Source organism: Rhinichthys klamathensis, unplaced genomic scaffold (genome assembly GCF_029890125.1).
Source record: "Rhinichthys klamathensis goyatoka isolate OS25496 unplaced genomic scaffold, OSU_Roscu_1.1 h1tg000327l_1, whole genome shotgun sequence".
Lineage (NCBI taxonomy): Eukaryota > Metazoa > Chordata > Actinopteri > Cypriniformes > Leuciscidae > Rhinichthys > Rhinichthys klamathensis.
This window is the reverse complement of record NW_026606842.1, coordinates 25,559-45,590: the sequence shown is the minus strand read 5'-3', so window position 1 is coordinate 45,590 and position 20,032 is coordinate 25,559. Positions and strand designations below refer to the sequence as shown.

Genomic DNA, 20,032 nt, shown 5'->3' with positions numbered 1-20,032 from the left:
ACGTTAACCACCAGTGTTTGAGTTCCGCTTATCTTTTCCAAACCCTGCACTCATTTGTGTGAGAATGCTGCAACTATCACATCATCACATGCACATGCAAAAGACATTGGTTTTCCTACTGTTTGAATTCTAACGTCCCGCATCAACACGTTTTGATGGTATCACGTCCGAATAGAAGGGCCCCGTATGGGTGCTCATGTAAAGGCCATGTGCATGTGCTAGATGTCTGTGTGAAGAGGAAGTTGTAGCAGTGTTGTGTGTTTAAGGCTGTGGTTAACACAGCCTCTCTGCTCTTTTCAGACGTTTCAGCTGGCAAAAAGTCGGTTGTGTGAGCCTCAGAGGAGGACGTTTTACTAGTTGTGGATTGCTGTTTATCTCTTTGGATTGGGGTGAGTACATAAAAACATTTAGTTTTTAGATTATACACAAGAAGTGCTCATTTTAAACTGAATCTGTGCCTGGTAATTCATGATCTTAATCAGTTCCAGATAAGCTGAGATGCTATCATGCAACCTTTAGCTAATGGGTTTAACCTCGAGTTTTGAGTGTAGTTTGGATATTTTGACCTACAAGAACCCAACATTATCTCAACTTGATGGATTTCACTGGTGCTTTCTGCCATTATTGCTCCATCGGTTTCATTTAAGGAACTGTCTAAGCAGAAATGCTGTTGTAAAGTGCAGATCAGTGTGGTGCAACAGCATGACAAAGTGCAGAAAATCATACTAGACGTTGGTTGAAAAGAAAGCTCATTTTTCAAAAGCAACCATCATTACGGTCTTTGGTGCATCACAGATTGTGTTTTCCAGTTTCAGTCTTGTACACCAGATCACACACAGTTGTACATTTCATTTCCGTCCATTTTGCAAAAAATTAATTACCATGGTATTACTGTGTTTTCGGGGGGTGGTGTGTGTGGTGGTATCAGATGGCAATACTACATTACTTTGACATTTATTTTTGTACCATGATTTTATATGGTACTCCATGGTACTTCAAAGAATACCAGGGTATTACCATAGTACTTTTGGTATTTGTATTTCTTTATTTGTATATTGTTGATAGAAATACAATGATGTATGAATATACCATTTACACAATACCGTGGTATATACATTAGCCCCAAACGTATTTGGGCATTTAGGCCACACTTAAAATGAAATTTTTTACATTTTTCTGCCATAATCTGGGATATTTCGGATTAAAACAAGGTTATCTAAAAGGGAAAGACCATGATTGATTGGATGGTGAAAAGTATCTCTATATGGCAGGATATTGAAGGGGAGGAGTCTAAAAAGAACTGGCCTTGATGATGTCAGCAGAAAAGATGAATGTTTGCAAAACAAAACAATAAATATGAAATAAGTGTGACTTAAGTATCCAAATAATCTTTTAAGGGACAATACCATGGTATTTACCACCTATTTACCATCAATGTACCATGGTACCATTTTTTGTACCGTTAAAATTAATTCCCTCCTGTTCAGATCCAGTGGTGCTTCCTTTCTCTCTTTCATCCCTCCCACTCTCTCGCTGTGAGCCCCCGCTGCCGTGCCTCTTGACTTTAAATCATATGTTAGTTAATCTCCCGGCGGTTCTCTCCTCTGATCCTGCTGTGGGACTCTAGTTTTTCTGATATCTCACTCACTAACTCCTCTGGGAGAGACCCGAACCGTCCACATGGCAGATCCACCTCTCCACAACTCCTGGCCCTCATTCTCATGGATGAAACGATGGTCCTTCAAAAGAGGTAGAGAGGATGATTGTGTCTTTCTGGATCTCTGGCATCTTTCTTTTCCACTCTTTCTTTGCTATTTCTGACCAAAAAACATGGTAGTACCTGTCCTACATATATAAATATATAAAGTAAATGCTGGTAACACTTTACAATAAGGTTCATTAGTTAACATTAGTTAATGTATTAACTAACATGAACTAACAATGAGCAATACATTTGATACTGTATTTATTCATATTTGTTAATAAAAATACAGCTGTTAAATGTTTGTTCATGTTACTCACACTTCACACTGCATTAACTAATGTTGACAAACACAACCTTTGATTTTAATAATGTATTAGTACATTTGAAATTAATATTAACTAAGATTAATAAATGATGTAGAAGTATTGTTCATTCGTAGTTCCTGTCAAGGTAGTTAACAAATGTTAACTAATGAACCTTATTGTAAAGTGTAACCATAAATGCTTCTTTTGAACTATGGTATATTGTTTTGTGTTGGCTTTTTGAAGTGAACAAAATCAGCCATGTGTATCTAGAGTTGTGCAGTGGTGTGGTGGTCGTTTCATCCTTAAACTATAAATAGTTGAGAGTTGCTTTGTTTGTATGTGGTTGAGTATGTCACTGATGTGATGGTACATGAGTTTGTGGTCTGTCAGACCACTGCTGCTCAAGAGGACGGGTCACACTGCAAACGGGATGCATTCTTGCATGCAGCTCTCATCACCTGACTGTGTGTTAGCACAGACAAAACCACATTTCACACTCCTGACAGTTGTGTAGGATTGTGTTATTACAGTAAATTGAGCTATAATTGGAAATCACTGGACTCCAAAACTATTCAAATATAACACAAGTCTAGTGGATAGTGCATAATACTCTGAGCCATGAGCTCATCAAGTGATGTAAGTTTAAATTCTGACACAGATACAAGAGAAAACGACAGAAAAAAAAACAGAACAAAAAACATGCTTTTAGCTGTTAGCCATTAGCACATTTGCTCCAAAACATCGAGCTTCTCTATCTATTTGTCTGTCTATCTAGATAGTTAGACAGTCGGACAGACTCAAAAAACAGAAGTAGTTCTAACAGAAGTCACACCAGTTCAAATTAGTGTACTCAAGTTGCTTTTGATGAAAAGCATCTGTTAATGAAGCTCAAAATATTGTGTGCATTTTTAGAGAAGGTAACTTCATGGAGCTCTGCATTGCTTTACAGATTTGGGGTTGTCCCCGTAATCCTCTTGGAAAAGCTCAAGACTCACATAACATAATTCTGCAAATTGCTATTGGCAAACATTTAGCTTCCTCCACGGATTCGGCTACTCAAGTGCATGGCACGGGTGAGCTATTTAGAGCCTGTTTGATTTTTTTTCGACCAAAATACAATTTTGCATGTTAGTGTGTGTGCACAGACATTGGAGTGTGTGAAAAACAGAAGTTTTCTGCGGTAGACCTACAGTAACCCTTGTAAAAGCTGGGAGGCCCCTTTTAAGTATTCATGTTGGAGCATATGGTAAGAAGGGGGCAGCCATAAAAGGATATTTGAACATGACAAGCATCATGGTGCTCTTATAGTTTACATATCACATGTCTGATTCAGATACAAACCACCTCACCGCACTCAGACTCTGTCATTCGTCTAGGGCCGAGATGATTTACGGCAGAAAGTACTGTAGGCTTCATTCATCCATCGTTTAAGGACATGCAGTCGGTGAAGGAGAAAGGTTCTGGTTTGGACTTTGGTGTCTGGGTTTTGTCATAGTCCATATTATTGTCGTTATCAAATCAACAGGTACTCAGATATATGGAAAGGCCACTTCAGCAATGCCCCAGTTCTGATGAGCCTTAATTTAACTCCAAGATAAGTTCTTAAGAGTTGAGGGAAAATTTTGTAAATCTTAAATGATGGTGATCCCAAATCTTTGCAAATCTCAAAAGATGATGAACGTTGGGTCTATATTCGAAAATACAGGGTCTTTGGGGTTCTACAGTTGGTTATATGGCTATTTTGGAGAATAAGCAAGTTCATTTTCAAAATCATATGCTCCTCAGGTCGGCGAATTGGTTCCAAGTAAAGGAAAAGTCATGTATTTATTGGTTCTTTGGAAGAAGTATTTAGATGGCTTCTTGAAGAACCATAGGTTCTCCTATGACATCAGGCTCATATACCACATCATATACCTGCTATCAAACACAACACAGAGTTTTGCCTCTGTAAACTAGTGCTTCCATTTCACATCAGATTAAGATCTTCTGTTTACAGGGAAATGCTTCCAGGTTCTACTAACTCCAGCTGTGTGTTGATGTAATATGCTAGAGTTAATGGAAGCCACTGATAAGTTCTGACAGTAGCTGCTTGAAGTTAGAAGGTTTTTATTTAGGGTATGCCGTCATACTGGCTATCCAGAACCATATCTCTATTATTGCTTTGTCACAATCCTCAGAAATAAACAAGAGATATGATGCAATTAGATATCCAGAATGTCACACCACTCTTTATTTGTTTTTTCTGGCCCACAGAAAGTGACAGCAACAATATGTTTGATAAGGCACCTCATTAAAAGCAACACAAGAACAAGAGTTCTCACAGTTGCGGATAATATTCCTAGCAAAATTCATGGTGGAACTGTTTGTGTTTCAGCTTCAGACTGCAAACCATGCACTCAAATTCGTGCCCCGGTCTCGGCACCCAGTTCCTCCTCTTCCTTGTCCCCGGCTTCCATCCCAGAAGATGTCTTCTTCAGCAGTTCTCCTGAGGACAAGGTAAGACCCTAAACACAACCTAACCATTAAACTAGGGGAAATAGTTGATTGATGAGAATGATGCATCAGCCCCTAACCCAGTCTTAAACTTAACCACATCATTAGCCCTAAATCCTCAAACTGATTGGTTGCCAGGAATGTTGTTCCAGGATCATCAAAGATGTTGACCCAGCACAATCAGGTTCACCAAAAATAGTCTATATGATTTGTGCACTACGTATAAAACATCTGAATAGATTTCTGAGAGGAACAGACTGAAACTGAAGTTAAAAGAGTAGTGTAGATCAATGCCTTGGTTCCTCCATGGGGATTGTCCTTGTAACAGTATTGGATAAATGTGACTGGCTATAGTTGACTATGTGCTTTTTTCATCACACAAGAAGTTCAGCTGACTGCTTCCACTTTCAGTCCATGAATGACACTAGCAGGAGACTCACTTAGACTTGACCTTGTTGGGGTTTCCCGTTTTCAGAGGAACTTCTTGGCTGAGAGCGACGAGTGCAGCAGTGAGGAGGACCTTTTAGAGCTCTGCTCTTCTCTCAGAGATTCTGAGTATTACAGAGACTTGCAGCTTGGATCCACTGATGAACCAGACGTGCGACTCCCTGTCTTAACTGCACCTGTTTCTGACAAGGGTCTTACCCCTTTGGTACCTCCTGTGTTCACAACAGAGAGTGGATCACGGCAGGATTTCACAGAGTTCCACACCCATCAACTTGTCCAGATAGACCACTCTCTGAATTTTGCTAGAAGGGAAGCCATGGATCGCTTGGTTGCTATCAGATCTTCAGAGTTCCAGAATTATCCGGAATCCGAGCAAGATGAGGACTCAGACACAGATAACTTACCTACATTGGTTAGATCTATGTCCACGTCACGTAGACACAGCTGGGAAGTGCCAGTGTCGCCAATTGACCTGGGCAGAAGGTAAGACACACTTTTTCACTGGTCCCAATGTCTTAATGTCATTTTCAGAGCCAAATGCTATGTTATTTCCTGTAAATGTCTGAGAAGGACATGTCTTCTGTTTGCTAAGTGACATAGTGACACTGTTGTATACATGTATGAAAACACTGTTTTATGTATGTAGATTCAGTCTAGACACCACCGACATTGACAGTGATGGGGAAAGAGAGGACCCGTGTTTGGACAAAAGTTTCCATTTACCATCTTCCTCCTTCTCCGAAAGCTCAGTGGAAGAAACGACTGGTGCTGTGGAAATTGAAAGCCCCCAAAAAACAGTAACTGTCCCTACTGAAATCTGTCTTAGTATGAACAGAGCAAGACATTCACATAACTCTATAAACCATACTCCTGCTCCTAGAGGGCTACCATTCTGCAGACTTTAACATCAACCCTAATCAAACGCACCTGAACTACTGTAGCCAATCAAGGTGTTCAAGATTACTTGAAAATAACAGGCAGGAGGGTTGGATCAGGCTAGGAACTGAATTCTGCAGGAAGGCAGGCCTCCAGAAGTTGGGTTGGCTACTCCTGCCATAACTCTTATTGATAATGTTTTCCCACTGTTTGTTTTTGACCATGATTGCAGCCGCCCTCACCAGCAAGGACAGTGTATTCCCGATCTGAAATTCTCGCGACTGATGAAAAAGTACAAGCTGACAGAGTCTCCCGCATACTGGAGACTTCTAAGCAGGCTGCCAGAGAGGCTAGAGGTTAGTAAAATGATTCTCCAATTAGGCAGACAAATCCAGTCTGAAAGAATCAGGTTCTCGTGGGCTCTAGCTTTGAAGCAATCAGATAAATGCAATGCTAATTCTGTCAGGGGGAATTCTAGGATCAAAACAGAATTATTTACCATTTTACCATCTTACACAAATACCTTCTTTATTCTGTAGTTCTACAGATAAACCATGTTATGGTGCTTTCAAGAACCGAGATACTGAAACACTAATCTGAAGAACCTGTAATGTAACGGATCTTTTTGAGCCTCCAGGGAACCATTTAGAAACTCAAGAGCCCTATACAGCCTTAAATTGTTGTTACTTAGAAAAGGGAACCTGAAGTGTCGCAAAGAACCATTAAAGAACCTTTATTTTTAATAGTATACATAATCCTGACTTTGTGTTGGTTTGGAATTCCAGAAGAGCAGGAGTCGGAAGAGGGGCTGCAGTCTGTGGTGGGACGAAGTCATGTGTAAGTTTCCACATTTATGTTTTGCTGAAGAGCACCATAGTTGCCACCACAAGATTATTTTGAGTCAGTGAAGCACAGTGGGTAAGCGCTTTTGCCTCATAGCAAAAAGGTCCCCGGTTTAAGCCCCGGCTGAGCCCTGCCTAGCATGTTCTCCCCGTGTCAGAATGAGTTTCTTCCGGGTACTCCGGTTTCCCCCATAGTCCAAAGACATGCAGTTTAGGTGAATTGGAGAGCCAAAATTGACTGTAGATGTGTGAATGTGTGTATGTGTGAGAGCCCTGCGATAGACTTGCCATCGGTTCAGGGTGCTTTCCCATGCCTCTGGCCTAAAAACTGGGATAGGCTCCAGCCCTATGACCCTAGAAGGTTATATAAAGATCATTGAATGAATATCAGCTTTTAGGAGCACACTAGCATATAGATTAGCATAGAAGCTAATAGACATGAAAGTAAAGGGAAAAAAGCTACAGTAGATCAAGTAATCGTTGCATTTTTGCAACTTTTTGGGGCATTTTTCAGTTATGCTAAAGGAAAGCTGTGGGAGATTTGATTCTAGCCCACCGTTGATGTAGTCTTCCCCTGTATGTGTGAGCTAGGCAGTAGATTTTGTGCTGATGGTTTTATTTGGACAGCGGCCCGCCGTGTGCCCTCCCACTGCCACACATACTTAGCCTCAGTGTCTTGTTTGTCTCAGGCTGATGGTACAGAAAGTTCTACAGGAGCTTAAGCAGTATCATGGGTAAGTAAACAGTGTGAAGGAGCCTGTCGTACCCTCCTACAAACTAACAACATTAACATGAGTGCCACTGGCCCACGTTTGGTTTGCAGGCCCAAAATAGAAAGCATTGTTTGTCACTTGCCTGTCTTTAAAATGTTGTGTACGTTTGCATGTGTATGACGTATTTTATCTTCTGTGTTTACCACTCTTGCTGTATTTTTAAACCTGGTAAGGCTTTTCCTGGTTGAGACGTCCTTGTTTTATCTCAAAAACCTGCATGAGAAACCAGAGCGTGCTTTTAACAGGGTCATGAAACATTTGCATAGTAGCTGACGCTTCTAACAGCAGGCTAGCAAGAGGCTGTGTTCGGAATGGAAAACTAGCGTAATGCATACTGAGCTGTACAAACTACATACTTCTGTATACTAATTAAGTAAACTTACTAATACGTTTTTTTTTTCTAAATGAGCAAAAGAAACAATTTAAAAAGTATGTGTGCTACATTGTTTGTACTGGCAGTCTGGGTAAAATAATGAGACAAGTAAGAGATGGTAAAAATTGAGGTTGAGTTTTCAAGCATGTTGCATTGTGGGATGTAAAAAATGTGCATTTGAAAAAAAATTCTAAATATTATGGTAGTATACTATTTCGAACTTAAAAATGATGTACACTACCGTTCAAAAGTTTGGGGTCAGTGAGAATTTTATTTTTATTTTTTGGAGGAAAGAAATCAATACTTTTATTTATCAAGGAATAATTAATTTGATCGAAAGTGACAGTAAAGACATTTATAATGTTACAAAAGTCTTTTGAACTTCCTATTCATCAAAGAATCCTAAACTTTACAACTGACAGACCAACAACTGTTTCAACAACAGCTGCGTTTACATGGTTCAATCGGAATTAAATCAATCCGATTGATGAATTCGAACACGGTGTTTACATGAACGATAAATAAAGTAATCGGGTTGATGTGCGCGTTTATATGTCACACGTTTCAAATCCGATCTGATTTTTTGACATGCGCACACTGCACGAATATACAGAGTTTCCCGCTGTTCGTGCATAAATATTCTCCTCTATTGGTTCTTTATTTGTTTTAAACAGCAGACGTAATTTTAATTCGTCTCTGGTCAAAATTTAGAGCATATTGACAGTTTTGCCGTGCTGCTTATATTGATCACGCAATAAAAATGCCCCTCCCCGCGGCCAAAACCAGTCGTCTGTGGATGAGAATCCAAAACAAGGACTGATGGGACGATGTCCTGCTTCACCGAACAGACGCGCGAGTGAAATGAGAATTTTAAAATGACGGGAAACTTATTAATATGACACTTTATTCAACAGTAAAAACAGCTCGTTCAGCGCGTCATACGTCATTACGTTTATTTAACGTCATTGCACATGCGCAGTCCTTTCAGTTTCGGTTTTCAATACGATCAAGTGTTTACATGTTCTCTCGATCGGATTACAAAAGGAGTAAACCACCCCTTTCAATCCGATCGAAATTTCAATCGGATCGAGCTCAATCGGATCGATTAAGGTGTTTACATGAAGGTTTTTTAGTCCGACTGAGCTGTCAATCCGATTATAAGTGTCCATGTAAACGCGATAATAATAATAAATGTTTCTTGAGCTTCAAATCCTCATATTATACTGATTTGTGAAGGATCATTTGACACTGAAGACACTGACACTGGTGATGCTGAAAATTCAGCTTTGATCACAGGAATAAATTACACTTTACTATATATTCACACAGAAAACAGCTGATTTACACTGGAATAATATTTAATACTATAACTGATTTTTGTTGTATTTTTAATCAAATAAGCGCAGCCATGGTTAGCAGAAGAGAATTCTTTTAAAAGTATTTAAAATCGTACCGACCCCAAACTTTTGAACGGTAGTGTATATACTAGCATACTGCTTACTGTATACTGTACTACTGTATACTACATGATATGTATGTAGTATGCACATTGTCACATGACCTCATAATGTTAATTTTAACGCCCCTCCCACGATTGTTGATTGACAGCAGCGTTTCAACACAGACCCGCCCTGAGCGAGCGTCATCATAGTCTGCTATTGTTGATACGCTGGAGCAGAATGGCGTATAAGCGATTGTGGTGTTCTGTTCTTGGGTGTAATAACGAACACCGTCATTTTGATGTGCCTAAATCCGAACCGCTGAAGACACAGTGGCTGAGTTTTGTTTTCGAAGGGAATATTCCCCACGAGCAACGTCAATGCGTTCATGTTTGCGCAAATCATTTCTCACCAGACTGCTTTATAAACGAGGGTCAGTATAAAGCTGGTTTTGCTAAGAAGCTGCTCCTGAAAAAAGAATCGGTACCAACTATTCGTGTTCCTGCTGCACCTCCAGAAGAAGTGAGTGTAAAGTTTTATTAGCCTTTATATTAATCTTTGCAAATCACGAAAAAAAAGTTGTTCATGACCATTAACTGTAACATCAACATCTAACCTATACATCAGTAAACACATAGCGTTCGTATCTCACTACTCTACCCTGCCAGTACATACAAAAATATATCAGTGACATTACGTTAACCAACCATTCAGAAACGTCCTGTTCGAGCCTTAATTGTCGAACTTCTTTTGCGGCCGTCATCTTGTTCCGGATCCGACTCCGGTTCAAACTGATACGGTTGCACAGATGTGTCCTCAGAGACTCCCGCTGCCATTCTTACTACAAAATATACCCTGGCCTAAACTGTTGTCAAGGCAACACTCCACGTGATCTCAAAACCACCGATCTATATAATGATTATATATAGATCAGTGGTCAAAACGCCCGCAGAACAGAGGGGCGAGGTTGAGCAAAGCTCATATCATTTAAAGGCATATGCACTGAAACGGCATGCTGAAAACAGAGCTGTTTTTGACCAGGTAAAATTAGTGTTTTCTTACAATACTGAGAATTTTTAATAAAAGTATATTACAAAGTTTTCATTTAGACCCTAAACATTCATATTAACTTGTACAAAAATGGCATTATATGACCCCTTTAAAAAAAATTAGTTTAATCTCGTATAACATAAAAAAGTTGAAAATTGCTTAACTTATTTTGATGAGTTAAAGCAATGTAAAAACATGTTATCATTTTTTACAGTATAGGCAGTAAAATTGCAGTTTGGAAATATGGACGTTGGGTTTGTTGTATACTGTACAATTTGGCAAAGTTGTAGGTTATGCATATACTGCATCCTGCAAAATTAGTTGGACTAGTATGGTAGTATGCCATTCCGAACATAGAGTTTTCTTGTAGTAAGCATACATATGTTACCAATAGAGAGTCTTATACTGAATTAATTTAATCCTGGATTTTTCTTCAGAGCTAAACGCAGAAATTCAAGCATAGAAAGAAAAGAGGTGACGGGGAGTGTCACGTGGTACGAGTTTCTCGCCATTGGGTAAGTCTTTGACCTTCTTTGACCCAATTTGTAGTGCATATACTCTTGTTTTCTTAAATTTTAATTGGGTTTGGTGTGTGTTTTTGTAGAGACGAGGAAGAGGAAGAAAGACCGGAGCGTCCGGAAAAAGGCACCAAAGTCAAGCGGACTCTGAGCTCACTGAAAAACCGCATGACTGGATCCTTCAACAAAGACAAAGTAATCAAACACACGCTGACATAACTCATGCTCAGACGGTGTTTCTGCCGTGGGATACAATCATGTTCATTTCTGCAGAACTTTACTGCAACTTCTGTGTCCTTGCAACTTCCTCCTTTTCTTGAATGTACTGTAAAACGACATTCAACTTGCTCATGCTGACTAAGGGGAAGTTTTAACCTGTTCTTTAAACCAAACAATGTGCCAATTGTATATTAATCTTTTTTTTAAATATAAAACACAAGATTAGATCTATGTATATGTGTCTATCTATCTATCTTTTTTCTATCTATCTATCTATCTATCTATCTATCTATCTATCTATCTATCTATCTATCTATCTATCTATCTATCTATCTATCTATCTATCTATCTATCTATCTATCTATATATCTGTCTGTCTGTCTATATATCTATCTGTCTGTCTGTCTGTCTGTCTGTCTGTCTATCTCTTTCTATCTATCTATCTATCTATCTATCTGTCTGTCTGTCTGTCTGTCTGTCTATCTATCTGTCTGTCTGTCTCTTTATTTTTTTATTTCTATCTGTCTGTCTGTCTCTTTCTATCTATATATCTATATATCTGTCTGTCTGTCAGTCTATCTATGTCTGTCTGTCTGTCTCTTTCTATCTATCTATCTATCTATCTATCTATCTATCTATCTATCTATCTATCTATCTATCTATCTATCTATCTATCTATCTATCTATCTATCTATCTGTATCTCTATCTGTCTCTCTGTCTGTCTCAATTCAATTAAAAATTGCTTTATTGGCATGACTGTACAAGTACAGACAACAATATTGCCAAAGCTTGGAATACATAGAATAATTATAAAGACATCAAAATAATAAAATGTTATAACATAACTTACATTTAAATGTACAAATTAATTGTACAAATTAACAGTTTAAAGAATTTAAATATGTGTGAACATTTGATACCATAGTGTTTTAATATATACACACACATTACTGAGGGTCACTGTGGTGGACAGTAGGGAAACACACTGAGGTCAGACACACACAGGTCTGTCTCTCTGTCTGTTATTTCTCTAGATTCACACACTTTTAAGTCATAAAAAATGTAGCTATAAATATATGATATGTATGTATATATGAAGACATCATAATTTTAGATATTTAAAGATTATATTTATGTGTTGTGAAATATGACACGTTGTAGACAAAAAAACAACTTTGTTACTATCAAAGGATAACACTACACATTTCTTGATTTCTCTGTTTTCAGGGTAAGACTCGAGAGAAAGAGCAGAACAAAGAGAAAAGCAGAGAGAGAGAGAAGGAGAGAGAGAAAGAGCTGAGAGAGCGTGAGAAAGTGCGGCGCCGCAGTGTGAGCGGCCACCAGCTCGTGCCTGGCTCATTTTCCAGCTGGGCGACATGTTCACTGTGCAGCAAGACCCTGCAGAGGAAGCATGGCCTGCAGTGTTTGAGTGAGTAACGCAAACACACACCTGCGCATCTGCTCCGCTACTCATGCGACACGCGCTGCTCTCCCACCAAAGCGCATGTCACAGTAAACCCCAGGCTCTCTTATTTTGATGAGGCTTTTGCATCTTTCATGGGCTTTCGTTAGATCATAAGGACTGATAAAGCAGCAGACGCTTGACCTACTGACTCGTTCAGTCACATGATGCAGCGTTGCTTGTGCTTTGGCTGTTTTGCAACCAGCTTTGTGCTGCGGAAAACTACAGGTTTGCGTGCAGATGGACTACTTTGATATCAGGTTTCTAGTGACTGAGGGAGTTTAAAATAGGATGTTCTTGTGACTTCACCCACAATTATTTATTAACTCTCATGTAGATCCAAACCTCTGTGAATTTCTTTCTTTCGTTCTTTCTTTCTTTCTTTCTTTGAAAAGGTGATTTTTAAATTATTTTATTTGATATTCAAACCGCACTATATCTTACAATGAAAGTCGATAGGGACTGGAGCTATCCAGCTCCAAAACAAGCATAAATGTGTAATAAACATAGTCTAAATTACTATATCACAAGTCTTTTGATGTCATATGATAATTGTGTGAGGAACAGATCAAGATTTAGGAAAATCAGACTACTTTGCTGGTATTTTTGCTGTTATTTTGGAGCTTGACAGCCGCAGTCCCCATTCACTCTCATTGTATGGAAAATAGCAGCCTGGATATTCTTCAGAAATTCTCCCTTTGTCTCCCACTCAAGAAAGTAAGTTGCATGGGTTTTAAATGACATGAGGATGATAAATAGTGACTTATTTTAATTTTGTAGGTAATCTGTCCCTTTAAGAATCACTAAGTTGTAAGATGACGGGTCATTACTTCAGCACTGTGTTGGTGTTGGTGATGTTTAATGACTAAAGTCCCTTCAAGTAAGTCACAAGTAAAGTTGTTTCAGTACGTCCCAGAAGATGTTCATTTAGAAACTATGAGTTCATTTGTTGACTGTCTGTTTCCCTATTTTGGGAAACCTTCTTTTTATATTTAATGCTTTGTCAATGTTGGCAGGGTGCAAGACTTACAGAAAAGGATAAACAAAAGTGTTGCTGTAACTCATTTGTTTGTTACGGTCCGTTACTTTGAAGTCCTTAACGGCATGGGAAATCCCCTCATATTTTGTTCTATCAAAATAAGAACGTTTTAAAAATAGATATTTTTACACTTTTAATACACATAAAGCAATGTCTTTATTTTTATTTTCTTAAAACTACTTGAATAAAATGTTAATATACAGTATAATAAAATATATGAATATGTCATAATGTTTATGTATATATGCATTAAATGCATTAAAATGAATTTATAAAATGAAATACACACACACACACACACATATTATTGTATAAAATGTATTCTCCACTGTCATCTCCAGTGTGCATGTCCTAAGAGTGACTCATGTGTTTATATTCAGAGTGACAAAAGCACAATTGCTCAGTACCAGCTGTAAATTTAAAAGTCATTTGGTGGCGACTGGTAAATATTACGTATGATTTTTTGCATGGCACTGCTTATTAAACAAGTCATGCTGATGTATTTCCTCAGACTTGAGGATTGAGAGGAAGGACCCTCTATGTCCTGTGTTCAATTCATTTGAACCAGTCATGACCGTTCACCAGTACAGCTTTATTACAGCAGACATAAAGTAATCACTAGTGTGACGCTGAAATATTACTAGACCACTGATGCGGCATCATATGCCATCATCTACAAATTACTTTTGATGGATTTGCAAATTATGGATTCGGATAGATGGATTAATAAAATGAAATTATGGATGGCTTCATCTTGTAAGTACAGGAGATCAGGGCTTGTAACATTTGGTATATTTATTTTAGAAACTAAATTCCATACAAGGATTTTTTTTTTTTATGAAATATGTGAAATTATGTAGATATAAATTAAAAAGATATTTACTGCACATTTATATTACAGCACTGTATAAATATAATTATGCTTTCTTAAAATTGTTGGATGTATGGTTAATCGAAATTAATCGATTCTAAAATAAAAGTATGTGTTTATATAATATATGTGTGTATATATATTGCTATATTTATACATATATTATATATATATATATATGTGTGTGTGTGTGTGTATACACATATATTATATAAACAAACTTTTATTTTAGAAAAACTTAATCCCGATTAATTTGACAGCACTAACATATATATATATATATATATATTTATATGTTTTGGTTCGACATAAAAAAAAGCTAATAAAAAGATTAAGATTAAACGCATAATAAAAAATTATTGTATAAACAAAGCTGATGAAGACATTAGAAAAAGACATTAGAATTATGTACAAAAGTACATTTATTGGTATCAGAATATTTATTGGTATCAGATTTAGATCAAATGTATTTATATATATCAGATTTAGATCAAATTTATTTTTTATTTATTTACATACAGATAAACAATTTTTATGTTTATGTATTTTTCAATATTTCCATATTTATCTTTTGGTGAATCATAAAATGATGGATGAGTGGTTGGATTGATAGAATATATATATATATAAAAAATAATATATATATAATAATATATATATATCTAAAACCATATAAACAATATATAATTTTTAAAACCTCATTCTTTCATTATTAATGGAAATATTAAGTTATATATATAGAATATATAAATGGTCTAATATATTTTATAAAAGCATTTTCATATTTATATCTAAACAAATATATATTGTAGAATTATTCATTATTCATCGAACCATAGACACTTTCCTTCCACTCCATTCAGTGAAACTCGCGCCTGTCCCTTTAAATGTGGGACTTAGCCTGTGGAATGCGCCTCCTGTCCCATAATGCCGCGCGGCGCAGTGCAGGGACAGTCAATCTACATACATCAGTCGCGATTGGCGCTGCTTTTTTTTTTAGGTTGCCAAGTGATGTGTTGTGTGTTTTTGTGTGGCTGTCATAGTAACCTGAGTGATGTTTGAGGTGATGCGATCGCAACGCGCGTGACGGCGTCATAAACGGTGAGTTTTGTTCAGCGCAACAGGTGTTTGCTAACAGAGCTAATAAACACACAGCAGCTAAAACACGTTCAAACTCTTTACAAACGTCTGTTTTTTACTTCACGCAGGTGATTGCTTAGCTACAGGTGTCTCTTTTTAAACTTTTTAAATGACAGTCGCGTTAAAACAGTTGAAAGTTTGCTGGGTTTGCTGAGAGGTCAGCTGTCCGCTGTGTTTAGTTTCATTGGCTAGTCAAGCAGGTCAGTGTTACGCAGGCGTTTTATTTGTTTTATTCAGACGGCTTTTGTTCATACTCGTTCATTTGGCTGATTGTAATTCATTGAGATTTTTGTGTTCAGCATAAAGATTTAACATGTTTACAATATAAGACCTGACTAATCAAGAATGACGCCAGTTTCCCACCAGAACGAGTTGCTAGGGTCTTCTGGATGGTTGTTCTGTGGTTGCTAGGGTCTTCTGGATGGTTGTTCTGTGGTTGCTATGGTCTTCTGGATGGTTGTTCTGTGGTTGCTAGGGTCTTCTGAGTGGTTGCCTCAACAAGTTAGAAATACAAGTTAACGTAATAACTTGAATAATAAAAGTGAATTATAGTAATCATATCATTGTATTAATATATTTTGGTTCTGGTTTAACATAAATTATTACTTTTTTGTAACAATGTTTTTAATATTACATTCTGTGTCATTATAATTCACTGGTAAATAATTTTACTGGTCTTAATTTGGATGAATTATTATTATTATTTTTATCATATTGCTATAAAAAAAAGACAAAATTAGGCGTTTTATTATTATATATTTTTTGAGTTTCTATTTATTAACCAATTATTAAAAACTAAAATTTGACCAATGTTGAAATTTTATTGTTAATTTCTGCTTTTTTTTACAACAAAACGGTTATTAAATTATATCAACAATAGACGTGTAATGTAAATATTTTAATTGATTATCACTATTATAATAATAATTATTAATTATTATGCCATTATTTATGCAGATTTGATTTTGTAATCTAAAATAGTTAGACAAGATCATGTCATTATTTAGGATACTTTTTATCTGATCTAACATTAAATTAGTTTTTTTAATGTGACACTGTGTTGAATATTACATCCTGTCTTATAAATATGAATTATTCAGTCTTGCAATCTTTGCTTGGTCTTGGTTTGGCTTAAGAATTTATGAGATAATTTTATTTTAGTGCTGTCATATCGATTAATCGCATCTAACATGGAAGTGTGACGTGTAAATATATATATTACAAACTTTTATGTTAGATGCGATTAACAGAGATTAATCGATTTGATTTCCTTTTATTTTTCATGAGGAAAAATGTTTATTATATTTTTTTTTATTTTTTTTTAAATAAAAAAAAAGTAATTAATTTATTATTATTACTGTTTATTAACCAAAAACATTGATTTATTAAAGACTAAAGATCAGCCAATGTTGGTTTTTATGACTGATATATGAAGCAGATTATGTTTGTGCAGTGACAGATATGTATTTTATTAGTAAATGTTTTAGTATTCTTGACAATTGAATTCTTGTGGTTTTGATTCTTGTCCTTTCTAAGCACTTTTTGGTCTGTTTTTGGAGGAGTGATGATGTTTCGGTTCCTTCTGTCCTCATGTTTCAAGCTGGTTTCTCTGTGGGGTTTTCTGCACGGTCACATGCTTTAATTGAGTTTGCGTTCAGGGATTCTCCCCCTCCGCATGCCTGACCTAACGCCCACTCAGGTTCACCTCGCTTTTGTCACACAAGCTCGTTTTATGTCTTTGTCAGAGCGTGAGATAAATAACCACGTGTGGTTTTCCTTAAAAACACTGTCTGCGTTCGGCCCACGTTTACATTCCAGTGAGCGGATCATGTGATGTGATAACAGGATTATGATTGATCCTCGTGGAGTTCTAGTTCCTGTTCCGTTATTAGATGCTCTCTTGATGTCGACGCTGAGCTGAATGTGTTTTTGAATAAAGCCTCCTTAAAGGGTTAGTTCACCCAAAAATGAAAATTGTCATTAATGACTCACCCTCATGTCGTTCCAAGCCCGTAAGACCTCCGTTCATCTTCGGAACACAGTTTAAGATATTTTAGATTTAGTCCGAGAGCTTTCTGTCCCTCCATTGAAAATGTATGTACGGTATACTGTCCTGGTCCAGAAAGGAAATAAAGACATCATCAAAGTAGTCCATGTGACATCAGTGGGTTAGTTAGAATCATCGAAAATACATTTTTGTCCAAAAATAACAAAAACTACGACTTTATTCAGCATTGTATTGTCTTCCGGTTCTGTTGTCACGTTATTACACGACTCTGTGGAATACTTGATTCTGATTGTCAATCACGCCATCCAGCGGTAAGTTATTTTCAGATAACAACCGCTGAAAACAGATAACACAGGCTCATTCGGGTCACTGAAGTCAGCAGCGCTACACGCTTGCTAGGAACGGTTTTTCTTCGTGGAAATTTTGCATTTGGTGAGCTAATAAAATATTAAAACTCAGTCAAATCAATATTTTGTATACAGTAATTTAATTATGCCATCTAGTATTGTGGACTCGCTCTCTTTTGTTTCATATTGCAAACGCTCTGCTGCCATTTTGTTACTATTGTTTTGTACACTGTTCAGGGCTCCAGACTAACTTTTTGCCTTGGTTGCACTGGGGCTCCTAACTTTTTTATTTAGGTGCACCAGCACAACATTTTAGGTGCACCCAAATCTTTCCTCGGCTCTCGCTTTTTAAAAAATATTTTCTTCACTTTAAATTGTGACCCATATCCGATTCATGCGTTTACGCGAGAAAGATCTCGGGACTGGTGGGAACATACAACACGATCTCATGAAAGTGCGTATCTATAGCACGAATTTTATTTCTCGTGCCATTTATACGGCAAAAATAGTTTTTGCGTGCATATGATACGCACTGTAAACTTATTAACCAAAAACTCTTTCTTCAAATTGTGACTGACTTACACAAAGCAAGTGAAGAGTGCTTCTTTTATAATCACTGAAGCTGTCGGTCAGTTCAGTGTGATACTATAGAAGAACAATGTTACATTTAATAAGAGTACAATATTTAAAACATTTGCCTCTAAAATGAGGCTTGTGCACGTTGCTGTTGTTAATAAGTTAATTTTATCTGCATCTCAATTCAAGCTCAATGCTTTACTGTCAAATTTCCAATAAACAAACATGTAATATTATTAGTAACTGCATTTATTAATGCAAAACAATAGTAATTTCATGATTAAATTGCCTTTATGATTAAAAAATATCCCCAGCGCTACCAAATCAGGTGCTGGCGCCACCATCTGTAGAACTTAGTGGCACCGGTGCGTCTGCTCTCAAATGTTAGACCGGAGCCCTGAAAGTGTGTATTGACAGAAGAAGGGGGATAATAACCTCGTTATCATAATTATTTAATATTTATTTATTTTAAATAATAAATATACCTGTTAAACACCTGAAACGTATAGTGGAAAGTTGGCACATTTTAAAATAATAATGCTCAGGTCCGTCCGGTAAAAACACATTTATTTTTAATTTCCGGAGACCTGATGCTGCTAATATCACATCCAACCCGTGTCTGAGGCACTAGTCAAAGTTTTGGACCTGAACCCTCTCGGTTCGGACCCTGGGTTTTTGGATCCAAGTAGACCAGTGAAGACCTCTACTGTAAACGCCCCTAAATGTCCTCAAAGCCAGTAGAAATGAACTAGAAGCCACAAGTTTAGATTTATTATATTCTGTATAAGTTCATCAGATGTCAGTGTTTTCTGCCGTAATGTCCTGTGATGGTGGCATTGATCAGACTCTCAGTTTGTTGTGTTTCTAATTAGGTTTGTGGCTAAATGGATTGAATCAGTCACTTTGTGGGGTGAAAAGTGGAAAATGGCCCGCAGGGACAGGACAGAGACTTTTTGAATGGATAATGAGCACTTCTGAAAGCTCTTTAGTTTACCCCCAATAAACCTGTGCAGATAGATTGTTTGCACAGAGAAAAACAAAACACAGATATCTGATAATCTGATTATGCTTTTAAATATCTGCCAGATTTCTTAGTGCATTATTTCTTTGCTGTTCTTTCCCAATGAAAGCAGTATTCTGCGAAACATAACGGTCTCGTAGCGTTACAATCCGCCCCAGTTCTTCGAGCCCTCCCTTTCCATGTAATTTCAGTTTACGGGACAACCTACATGTTGGTTCTGATAAGGAAAGTGTTAACATGTTTCTCTCTCTGCCGCCGCCTCTGTTCGGGCCGACAGACTGCGCCGTGAACGTCCACAAGAGCTGCAAGAACCTGCTGCCCGAGTGTAGCAGTAAAAGCAAGGTAAGATTCATGCACATTTATACATTCACATGAAATATTGAAAAAAATGAATAAACTTCACTTTGTATTAGTTTGGATCAAATTTAGCTTCTTAAAGACAATAAAAGGCTTTATCTTTGGTCAGAGGAGTGGCAGTTTGTGCGGTTTGTTGTAAATGATAAACTAAGCCGGTCACTGTGTTTTTT

The 20,032-nt window shown here is 37.1% G+C and overlaps 1 protein-coding gene across 3 annotated transcripts in view; it reads left to right on the top strand.

The window, feature by feature from the left end:
* Window positions 1-283: 283 nt before the first annotated feature.
* The window catches only part of LOC130105738 (rho guanine nucleotide exchange factor 18-like), a 44,602-nt gene continuing 24,853 nt past the window's right edge, over window positions 284-20,032 (top strand). The window contains exons 1-11 of one of the 3 annotated variants that reach the window (XM_056271876.1): window positions 284-389; window positions 4,385-4,506; window positions 4,979-5,433; window positions 5,597-5,747; window positions 6,059-6,182; window positions 6,612-6,663; window positions 7,358-7,402; window positions 10,741-10,818; window positions 10,908-11,016; window positions 12,269-12,470; window positions 19,783-19,847. In XM_056271876.1, the coding sequence (XP_056127851.1) occupies window positions 5,267-5,433; window positions 5,597-5,747; window positions 6,059-6,182; window positions 6,612-6,663; window positions 7,358-7,402; window positions 10,741-10,818; window positions 10,908-11,016; window positions 12,269-12,470; window positions 19,783-19,847 (993 nt within the window). In that variant the 5' untranslated portion in view covers window positions 284-389; window positions 4,385-4,506; window positions 4,979-5,266. Of the gene's footprint in view, window positions 390-1,660; window positions 1,751-4,384; window positions 4,507-4,978; window positions 5,434-5,596; window positions 5,748-6,058; window positions 6,183-6,611; window positions 6,664-7,357; window positions 7,403-10,740; window positions 10,819-10,907; window positions 11,017-12,268; window positions 12,471-19,782; window positions 19,848-20,032 lie in introns of those variants that run through there. The other 2 variants (XM_056271874.1, XM_056271875.1) reach the window with 2 other exon arrangements.